Here is an 11886-nt window from a genome sequence, read left to right on the forward strand (position 1 = left end):
AGAAAATCAAAAGGAAGAGAAAATATATTTACTATTCATCATTAAGTAGAAGTGGATAATCATAAAGGTCTTCATCCTCATCATCTTCATATTGGGTAGGCTGAGGCAGAGGAAGAAGGGGAGGGGTCGGTCTTGCTGTCTCAGCAGTGGTAGAGGCAGAGGAGGTAGAAGAGGAGGCAGGAGACACAGGCACACTTGATGTACCTTTGTGGAAACACAATGTAATTTCTGTCTGGATTCTTTTGCTTCTTCATTTCTCTAAAAATGTTTCTGTATGGTACCAACCCTTCTACTGTTTGCTTTATTTTCAGTACCCCTATCAGAGAATGGTCCATGTTATAAAAGAAGTTAACAGCTGTCTTTAACAACTAAAACCCTTCTATCAGATTGTCTGGTGTTGACTTGTTTTGTGGCCTTTATGTCTTCTTCCTCATTTTCTGGCACTGGTTTGGAAGCACCTATTTCCATCAAGTTGTCTCCTGTTAATTCCTCTGGTGTGGTGTCTATTAGCTCTTGAATTTCCTCAAGATCCATATCTTGAAACCCTTCACCCTCACCTTTTTAGCCATATCTACAATCTGTTTCATATTTCCTTGACTGGCTCTATCATAATCCTGTGAAATCAAGCACAACGTCTGGATACAGTTTTAGGGCTTGACAGCTTTTATGGCCTTTTCTATAATGATGATGGTATCTTCAATGATATAATCCTACCAGAACTTCATGATGTCCTCTCTATTGGCATTCTCTTCCAAGGCGTTGGTGATCCTTTCCATAAAGTATGGTATGTAATGAGACTTAAAGTTCCTCATGACCCCCTAATCTAGAGGCTGAACTAGAGATGCTGTGTTTAGGGCAAGTAGACCATTTCAACTCCTTTGGTGTTGAACTCACAAGGTTGTGGGTGGCCAGGGGCATTTGTCCAATATGAAAAGAACTTTAAAAAGCAGTTCCTTATTGGCAAGGTACTTCCTAACTTCAGGGACAAAGCATTGATGGAACCAATCCAGAAAAAGGGTTCTCATTATCCAGACCTTCTTATTGTACATCCAAAAGACTGGCAGTTGGTATTCAACTTTCTCTTCAAGACAGATAAAAGCAGAAGGCAGTCCTCATCATAAACCCAACTGCATTTGCACAAAGCAATGGAGTTGGCTAATCCCTTCTTGTCTCAAATCCTGGTGCACATTTGTTTTTCTTATTTACAAACGTCCTTTGTGGCACTTTTCCCCCCCAGAATAGGGCACTTCTGTCAACATTAAAAACCTGTTCAGGCAGATAGCCTCTCTCCTAAATGATTTTCTTAATGGCACCTAGAAACTCTTCTGCTCCCTCTTGGTTGGCAGAAGCTGCTTCTGCTGTTGTCTTGACTTTCTTTAAGCCAAACCTCTTTCTCAAATTATCAAACTATCCTTTGCTGGCATTAAATTCTTCAGTGTTAGACCCTTCACTTTTCTTTTATTTTGAGTTGTTATATAATGACTTTGCTTTGTCTTGATTCACATTAGAGTCTATAGGAATGTCTTTCTAACAGCAAGCCTGTACCCACATAAAAGCTGTATTTTTAATAGTACATAAAATGGTATTTTGCAAAAAGTGTAAGATTTTCATAACTGCTGGCATAGCTGCAATAATAGCTTCATGGATTTCCTTTTTTTTATAATGGTCCTTAAGCTAGATTTGTTAATCTTGCAACCACAGCTGCAAACCTCAATCTACAGCACATATCAAGCAATCAACTTTTTCTTGTAATGTCATTACTCTTCTCTGCTACTTGACAGCACTTCCAACATCACTAGTGACACCTTGTATGGGTCCCAGAGTGTTATTCATGGTTTATAGTATTGCACTAAGCACAAAAAACACATGAAAACCACAAGAGATCACTTTTTACGCGCTATATAATTGACTGGAGAGATGAACTGCTCACGTGGAAATGACATGGAAATGACGTGGAAATCACGTGGAAGTGACAGCGTTGCATGGCATTTTAAGTGGATACTCATAATACTTAAGCTCACTAGAACAGCAAAAGGAGGTGGCTATGCAATATATAGTACAGTATGTAGTACAATTAATTTATGCAATTACAATTTAATATTTTATCTTTACATGCTTACATTTCTCTCGACTGCGAAAGGCGCCATTAAGATCTGCGTTTGTGTGTGTATGTTTCGATAAACTGTAACTTTTTATACAGATTTGTGTATGTCTTATGGCAGTAAAGAATAAAATACACTATGATCTACATGTAGCTTACATACTAATAACATATCTAACTTTTTCTTAATTTTTTTAGTAATTTCTATGCTATGCAGTCTGAGAGTTAACAAATTATTGCAAATCTCCACAAAATTTTACAATATACTTATTGAAAGAAATCTGCATTATAAGTGGACCCACAGAGTTGAAACCTGTGTTGCCCAAGGATCAACTGTATTTGCGGATATGATGTGTTATACTGCCATTTTCCAAAAGGATATTACAGGTAACTGGAGACAAAACAAAATTACAATGTAATACACACTAATCTGCACACCAAGCTTTTGTTTCATGCAAACCAAAATCTCTATAGAACATAATTCCATTCATTTTCAGCACTAGTAAAATGTGCCCTCTTGAGAAACACACAGTCTTTTACTAGCTACTGTCTGAAAGGAAGAGGTATATCTTCCAATCATTAAAGGAGGAGGTGGCATGTAAATCAAATGCATGAAAAGAAAAAAAGACGATTATATCACTAATTCACAAAACATCTCCATTCATGAGTGCTCTTGTTCTATCTGAAAACTATCTGAAAGTCAGTAGTAGTAGTAAAATACCGCCATGGAGATTAGATAAAGGCAATTAAACTCTGTGTTATTGGCAGATCAAGTCTAAAATGCTAAGAAACCAAAAAAGACTGCAGAATGAAAACTAAGAAACAGAAATGAGAATCATTTTGAAAGCTGAAGACAGAGTTTTTAAATTCCTAAGAATAAGGTTCACCAAATTAGAGGGAAGACTATTTTATTAAGGGAGAACCTGGAAAAAGGAAACAAATCAGAGGTAGAGGTATACAGAGAAAGGGAAATACTATACATTTACCTTCCTTAATCTTTGTCAATTGGGACCACAGGTGGCATCTCATTTCTTATGATTTGACCAAAAAAAAAAAAAAATCATAGGTCCACATGACCAGAAGCAATCTTTATGTCTAATTTTGCTTTCACACATCATTTCTGCCAAGGTACTGTTGATTTCTTTTGGGCAGGGGGTGGGGGGGAAAGTAGAGTATTACCTTAAGAGAACAAATTCTGCATAAGATAATATCAGGACAAATACAAATAAATGCCAATGCCCTGTAAGGAAATACTGAAAAGGAAGACAGATAAGGCATGAGCCTTTCCATTAAAGAGTCTTCGATTTTATGTGAGCTAAGACAGTATACAAATTGACTGCCATACAAAGCAGTAAAGCAAATGCCACATGAACAGTGCAAACAAAGTGCCACCTAAACAATCACCAGGCAGCAAAGATCCCTTCTGGCTGGGTGCCGAAGGCAGCGTTCCTTAAGAAGGCAGGATGAGAGGTGCGACCCAGAAAGGCTGACAGGACATCCAGAGGTGAATACGTGAATGAGCAAAACTGCAGTGGGAGGAAAATGTTAAGTCAAGTTCATTCATCCAAATGCTCATAGATGAGGAGAGAAAAAAAAAACTTAACTGTTCTATGAAAACCGCAGCCTAGATACATGGAAAAACATTTCCAAGAGTAAAGAATATCAACAAATCTCATTAGGGAGACTTGAAAGAAACAGAATAGATTTGTCTTCGTATGGAGGGAGCCACTTGGGATGCTCTCTAAATAGGAGAGCTGAACCTGACCAGTGGTTGTTTCCCAAGATTACTCCTGAGGAACCTGGAATGCCAACAAAATCAGTCTATTTTTCCCAAGAGGATTTCTTATTTTCTCTTTGTTTGTTGTTTTATTGAGAGTGAAAACTTTCATAGTTGGGATGGGTATTTCTCTAAGTGGGGACAATCCTAAAGATATCGAGGACCCTTACTACTTAAAGTAAAAACACAGTCCACACATCACTCTTTCTAAAAAGGAAAGGACAATAACTCATAAGACAGGCCTCTCAATTAGGTCACTCCCAGTGAATATCCTCGTTAAAAACACTAAAGCATTGATTGCCATGTCTGGTATCAGGGCACCCATAAAATCAGCTGGGAACAGAGCCCCCGGGGTAACCTCCAGACACAAGTGTCTGAAAAGCAGGACAAGGATGACCCCAAAGCTGCAAACAAAAAACAAACAAGAAAGCACATGGGAAACACAACATTTTGCTTTTTTACAGACTTATAATAGCACAGATGATTAGGGAACTGTTCCCAAGACTGCCACTTTTTCATAAATAAAAATATAAACAAAGAAATATACATAAAATCAACTTTAAACTTACATGCCTGAAACACTCTCTCAAACACAGTTTACATAGGAAGTCTAATTCCTAATTCCTATGAATCTTTCCTTTTTGAAGCAATGAAGTAAAGAATTTTTCAGCTCTTACCATTTCAATCCCTAATATGTATGGAGTATCCTAGAGGTTGACGCTGAGGGGAACTTGCCAGAATCAGCTCTATTTCAGAAGACTCTGCTGAGCCCCTACTCTGTGTAGACCCAAGGTCTGCTGGGTACACAGGGCCATCTTTTTTCACAGTCAGGCAGAGAGGACAGGTTAACTCCATCGAGCGTCCCAAGAAAATTCAGTCATTTAAATCTACAGTGCTAAAGAAGCCAGTAAAAATTAAGCAAATAAAGTATGTCAAAATTTTACTCACACTTCCAGCCCAAACTTCAGGCCATGTCCTTGCCAGTTTATAGTAAACATATACAGGATCACCTTTTTTAAAATTCACAAAACGACAATCCGGGCCTGTGAAATCTTCTAGAGCCTCACCGCGGTACATTAACACTGTATATAAAGAGAGAGAGAGAAAAAAAAAATAGCCAGATATCAGGATTCAGTGTTCACAGTGCATATTGATTTATCAGGAAATATAAGAATCCCACTATAAACAACAACCAAGTTTTTCCAGTACTCTCTGGAATTTCTTTCATATGCTCAAAGAAAGTATCTCAAATCCTTAGAGCTTTACTGCTATAAATCATATCTTCTACAAGCAGACAGGGGAAAGGAAAACCTTCTCTATTTTTCTCTATGGATAATATTGAGAAACAAAAAGCAATGTGTCAACTGCCACACATGGCTTTTCTCACCCAAGTGAAACTCTCGATTCCCTCTCTAACCTTCTAGTCCTCAATCTTTTCTGTTTCATATTCATAAAAAGCTTCCTTTTGCAAATGGGTAAATTCAAGCCCAGATGATGACTAGCTTAAGCATGACTACATGAAGGGTAATAGGGAGCTAGAGTACCCAGGAACCCCCAAGAGGTCAATTAACTTGAACTAACCACTAAAAGTCTCTATCTTCAAGTGGCTATAACCGCTACTATGTAGCAGTAAACACTGTCAATTTCATTTGCAGCCAAGTTGTTCCCTCAGTACAGTGTCTGGATAAATTGATGGGAAAGGATATCTATCACACCCTACTGTAGATTCAATTACATCACAAGGGAATCTTTCCTGAAAGTAAATAATATTGACTGTATCTAACATTAAGTTTCAAAACAAAGGAAAAAATACCCTTATGTATATTTTTCTATAAATAAAATCAAAAGTCGACATCCCATTTGGCTGGGACTAAGCAAAACTGTAAGAATAGGTCAGTAATTCAATCACGCTTGATCTAGAAACTGGTAGAAGCAGTACTTTTATTTTTGTTGACCACATACACAGTTTCCCATGTAAGACGAAATGGACAATAAATACGCTGAAATAGCAGAGACAAAGAAGGATGAATGGAAATAAGATTTTTTTCCAAAAGCCAATTTGCTATAAAATACATTAAAAACCTGCCTTTAAATGGCTGTACATGCATATAGATTTGGAAGGGGTTACTTGTTTTTTGAAGCTAAACTCTGATTATTTTCCAACATGTCAGCTTTGTAGCTCAGATATAATTGAGTGTGAGGCCAGGTTTAACGTGATGGACAATTTAAGGTTGGGAATAAGATCAGAAATGAAAATGGCAATGTTTTTCTTGCTCCCCCTCATAACAGATCATAGAGGATTTATAATAATACATCAGAGGCCAAAAAACTGCACCTTGTGGAACAGCTATTTGAAAAGCACACAAGGGCACCACACACACTCACATTACTAAACACTTTATACAACACAACACACATGCATCTAGATCTTGCTCCTGTTGATGCCTATTGTATTTGGTTTACTCTGTTTGAACACATACCATTTCTCAAGTTATGTTACAACCGTGAGCTCTTCTAATCACGCCTTAGTACTGAAGAAGCACCAGTGATGTGATGATTCTCCAGGTACCTGTTTTGAGGGACCCAGGCAGGGCAACGCTTGCAAGCAAAGAATACCAACTATCTTGCCATTGCCAACGGCAAATGGGTAACAGTGTGGTTTTGACCCAAGAAAACTAAAGGGAAAAATCATGGCAGTTGTACCACTTTTGTAGTGTTTATTTACATCAACCATAGGGTTATCTCTAGGAATGGCTTCACACTCATTAGAGACCACTTTTCTTGATTAGTGTTGTAGAGATACAAACAGTTCATATTATGAAATTTGGTTTTCATAACATCAATTTGAATATAAATAGCTAAACCGTAGGGTTCTTGGCCTTCTTAAAATGAATACTTTTCTATAGGCATTGCTTAACAATGTATGAAAAACGGTTTCTGCAGCGGCTATCAGTAAGTTACAAGGTTGAGCCTGCCTGGGAGGCCCTAAAATGATCCTGGTCCGGCGAACACAGAGGGAAGGGGTTTCAACACACAAGTGGCTAAGGCTAAACCAAGCTTGGCTTATGAGACCCTTGGAGTATTTACTGTCATTCCTGTAATAACCCTCTTCATCCGAGCCTGAAGATCTGTGCCCTCTCCACCGCCCACCTCCAATCCCAGACTGGAGAGCAATTCCGCTTCCTGCGCACAGAAGAGGAGGCTGCCGGTCCCAGGTGGCCGGTGCAGATCCTCGGTCTCTTCGCAGAGCGAAAGATTTTGGTCTTCCTGCAGCCCTGCCCGGCAGTCTGCAAGGAGGCTTCCAAGCATAGAAACGACAGGATTGATCAAAGTCGGGGCAGAGACCTCGGAATACAATGAGTGCTTGGACTCCGGACTCGTCCCAAACCTAAACTCCCAATTTCTGTTCAAAAGGCGGTACAAGCCCAAATCCCAATAAAGCAGAAGGGCAAAGGAGCAGCGCCAGAGAGCCTTTCCTGAGAAACCCCACCATCAACCTGCCACTGGGAAAACGCCCACCGGCATCTGAGCCCTTAGCGCATCTGCCCGGGTATTGCACCCACCGAGGTCCCCGCAGCGCGGGCAGGATAGCTTTGGCTGCGGCGTGGGGAGCCCAGACGCGCGGCGCGCAACCACATCTACCCTCCCAGCCCGGGCGGATGGCGGGGGGTGGGAAGGGGACGCTGTGAGCCACTCCTGGGGAAGCCGGGGACCACCGCAAGCAACCCCCAGCCCCAGCAGAGGAAAATAAAACGCTGGCAACAAGTGGGAGGTGCAGCCCCCCATGGTCAGGCCCGCAGGGCTGGGCGCTAACAGAGCGGGAGAAGGCAGACACAGGGACCCGGAGCGCGCCCATCCCCGCGTTCCGCCCGTCCCGCCTGCGACCCCCAGGACGGCCCGCTGGGCTGCGGAACTCCGGCCCCCGCACAGCGAGGCGGCGCCGCCGCGGAGACCCCGGGGCCGGCCGCCCACCGGCGCACTCACTGCTGCATTCGTCGTCCGCGCAGAGTTTGTGCTCCGAGAAGCGCTTGCCAGTGCTGGGGTCCAGCTGGCCCGGTACCCGCCAGGGCAGCCCGAGCACGAGCAGCCAGACGAGCAGCCCAGGCGCCGCAGCCATGTTGTGGTCACTTCGGGGAGCCGGTGACGCGGAGGAGGAGGCCGGGGCGGGGGCGGGGGCGGGGACGGGGGCGGGGACGGGGGCGGGGATGGGGACGGGGGCGGGGACTGGGCGGGGGCGGGACAGGGGCGGGGACCGGGACAGGGACGAGGGCAGGGACGGGGCGGAGCGCCGGGGGCGAGTGGGAAGACAGGCGCGGAGGGGCGGCGCCCGGGAAGGTCTGAGCAGTTTTCGACTGACACGTCAGCAGAGGCTCTAGGAGGGATGCGGGAGACCTCCAGGAGGAGGACTGGCAGCCGCCTCGTCCTCTCCTCGAAGCTTTCTCCTCTGGTCGCTGCCTTGGCAACCAGGACTCTAAGTGTTCTCCCTCGTCCAATCACCTGCCTTTGCCCCAGTCCCTCGCAGAACCTCCGCGTGACTCCATTCGTTGTTCGCCCCTCCCTGCGCGCTAGGGTCCCTCAACCCTGCGCCATCTCAACAGGTCCCTTCTGGCCCTTTCTTGCAGCTTCTGGTTTGTGGCCTGTCCCGAACCAGCGCCCCTCCACTTCACCCCGCTACCCCCACTTTTGGTATGGTACCTCCTTTTCTGAACTACCAAATCTCACCCGCGATTTGCCACTATTAGTCTCTGGTTTCAGGCTCCCTCCCCTTCAGCCTCCCAGGGCTTCCTTAGGGGCACCATCCCGTGATGCTCTTTACGAAAGCGGGAGGTGAATGGAATAGGGGGCTGAGGATGTAAATCAGAGCCTGTGGCCTGTTTGGTCTTTAATAGAAATGGGTAATATTCCTTGGGCTGAGATCTTGAGATTCCTAGATCTATATCCATAGGGAAAAAGTAAACTAATTCAATAACAGTGTGATGAGCTTCCATTTTGTACTTATTTCATGCCTGACATTGTATAAAACACCCAGGGTGGTGTGGGAGAGGACCTTGTCTAAACAAGTCCACGACTTAGTGAAAACCAACTGACATGAAAATAACTAAACAATAAATGTCAGAGTAGGGAAAATTAGTTAATAGCAGCTAATATTTATTGAGTACTTTATGCCCAGTTGTTATTCTAGGGTCTTTCTACACATGAATTAAGATTAATTTAATCTTCACAACAATATCACCTTAGAGTAGTAGGTCCTATTATGATCCCCATTTCAGAGATGACTACCATAAGGCATTCAAACACCTAGTGAGTGATGGAGCTAAGATTCAAACCCAGGTGGTATGCTCCTTTTTAATCACAACTCTGTAAAGCCTCCATCAAGCAACAAGCAATTTTTGTACTTTCTTTCTGAGTAGGAAAACAAAATCTTATTTAAATCATATTATAACTGGATTATTTATATGTGCAATTAAAAAAGCGGGGATGGCATGAGCAGATCAGCCCAGAGAAGAGTGGCTATAATGCTCTCTAGCCCTGGTTGAAGAACTTGGCATTTTTCTGTGACCAGGAGCTTCTCATTGCAGTCTCTAAGGTTATTCATCAACCTTGAACAACAAACCCAGCAGCTGGTTTCCCAAACAAATCGTATTATTTAAAAGCAAGAAGAAAGAATATGGCTTGTCTGTGCAATCCATTATATTGAATAAGGAAAAAACAGTAAACAGATGCTCACTAATTTTTGTCTGTAGGAGCCGTGAGAGATCCTATTGGGCCAATGTAATTCCAATGCAGTCCTGAGAAAATATACATTTGGTAAGGTCATGAACAAGCACTCTCTATCCAAGTAGTAGTTCTGTTCATTCTTCATTTCTTTTCTACTGTGTATTTATTAGTTTTAATATCTTAGATGTGTCTAATAGGCATCTCTAACAATATGTTGAAAACCAAACTCTTTATTTTTTTCTCTCAAACTCTGCTCCTGTCAGTCTTCCCTATTTGAGATAGGAATAGGAGTGACAAGTTAATTCCTATCTTCCAGGTGCTTAAGCCAAAAACATACAAACCATCCTTGACCTCTTTTCTCTCACACCCAAGTCCAATCCATCAGACAATCCCATGTCTTTTTTAATAGCTTCATTGAAGTGTAATTAACCTACAATAAATTGCACATGTTTAAAGGGTACAATTTGATAATTTTTGACATATGTCTACACCCATGAGACCATTACCACAATGAAGTTAATTAACATATTCATCACCTCTGAAAGTGTTCTCATGATCCTTTATAATCCCTCCCTCCCTTCTTCCATCTGTCTTCAGACAACCTTCTGTCACTGTAGATTGGTTTGCATTTTCTAGAATTTGATATAAATGGAATAATACAGTATACATTCTTTGTCTGATTCTTTCACTCAGCATAAATATTTGAAATATTAAGAATCTGACCACTTCTCCCCATCTCCAGTGGCAGCAGTGCAGGCCAGGCCACCCATCTCTCACCCGAATAACTGCAATAGCCTTGTCATTTTCTTGCTTCTGCTCTTACCCTTCCAAAGTCAGTCTCAATAGTAGCTAAAGCAATAGTTTTATGATATAAATGTGGTAATGTCTCTCCCCTGCTCATAACCTTCCTGTGGCTTCCCATTTCCAAGTAAAATGCAATTACTTTTTTATGGAATATACTGTCTTATTTAATTTTACTCCTCTCCCCTTTTACCCTCATTTCCTGACACTCCTCCCTTGCTCTGTTGGTTCCACCCAAATACACCAAGCCTAATCCTGCATTCATGTATCTGCACTTGCAATGTTCCTTCAGTCTGGAATAATTCCTCAAATAGTCTGCCTGGCTAACTAGTTTCCTCAATCGTGTCTCTGTAACAGTGCCATATCTTACAAGTGAGGCCTTCCCTGATACCCCTACATAAAACAGAACTCCTTCTCATGACTAGCTGGCTCATCACCCTGCTTTATTTTTCTTTAGAGCGTTTACCACCTGCCTTATGTTTATCTACTTTACTGCCACCCAACCTCCAATATAAGCTCCATGAAAGCAGGGGATTTGTCTGTTTTGTTCACTGCTGTAATATCAGTGCCTAGAACAATGTCTGGAATATATAAGGTACTCAACAAATGGTTTGTTGAATAAACCCATGGATCTTCACATATTATAAATATATTACGCTATTAACCTAAATAAAGCCTCCATAAAATGAATAGTACCAAGAGGGAATATACCATGAAAACAAGGCATTTGGTGTCTTCCCCTCAGTGGCATCCTTAACACCAAAGACAGAACCTGAAAAGTATTTACTGTTGAATGAGGGTGTATTTGTTGCAGAGGGAGTGGATGAAATACCACGTATTTTTTCCCTATATACTACCAGAATATTAAAGCAGATTTAAAGCATGATTTTATCTTATTTCTCCTTAGATTAGAATTAATAACAATTCGTTGATGAAAAAAACAAAATTCCAAAATGATCTAATTGAATATTATTACTTTACAAAGTGAATAATATTTAATTTGACTAATATTTACTACGCTTTTACATGAAAGGTCAGAGTGCTCTGTTACTGAAGAACTAGCTACTTAAGTGTGTAGATTTTATAGGGTTTTGATTTATCTACATTTTTGAAAAAATTACTTTCTTAAAAAGATATTGACAAGCCGGTGGATAATTAGAAGACAGTTCTCAACTGACCACAATGAAGGTAAGGGTGGTGGTTCTTCCTCCTAGAGTTTATAAAATTAGGGGAAGAATCAGCATTCATTTTCACTCATAGCATTTGAATACGTGGTATTGATGTTTAACATAAACTCTAATCTTGCGTGTATTATTTGGTAACACTTCAAATGGAATTTTCAAATGGGTCAAGACTGAGTAAGAGTTAAAAATAGATTTGTCTAGTTTTGGGTGGAAGATACATAGAAACATAAGATTGGAGGGTTTCTGACCTCAGGGAATTTGCAGTCTAAATGAGAAAACAAGAGATATCTGAAACAAATAGGAGA

General features: G+C 41.5%; 1 protein-coding gene across 2 annotated transcripts in view; it reads right to left on the reverse strand.

The window, feature by feature from the left end:
- MIA3 (MIA SH3 domain ER export factor 3) overlaps positions 1-8015 on the reverse strand; it is a 52662-nt gene extending 44647 nt beyond the window's left edge. For both annotated transcript variants that reach the window (XM_007988373.3, XM_007988372.3), the window contains exons 1-2: positions 7863-8015; positions 4827-4960 (exon numbers count right to left, since the gene is read on the reverse strand). In XM_007988373.3, the coding sequence (XP_007986564.3) occupies positions 4827-4960; positions 7863-7995 (267 nt within the window). In that variant the 5' untranslated portion in view covers positions 7996-8015. The remainder of the gene's footprint in view (positions 1-4826; positions 4961-7862) is intronic.
- Positions 8016-11886: the final 3871 nt, after the last annotated feature.

The sequence above is a fragment of the Chlorocebus sabaeus genome, chromosome 25 (genome assembly GCF_047675955.1).
Source record: "Chlorocebus sabaeus isolate Y175 chromosome 25, mChlSab1.0.hap1, whole genome shotgun sequence".
Taxonomy (NCBI): Eukaryota; Metazoa; Chordata; class Mammalia; order Primates; family Cercopithecidae; genus Chlorocebus; species Chlorocebus sabaeus.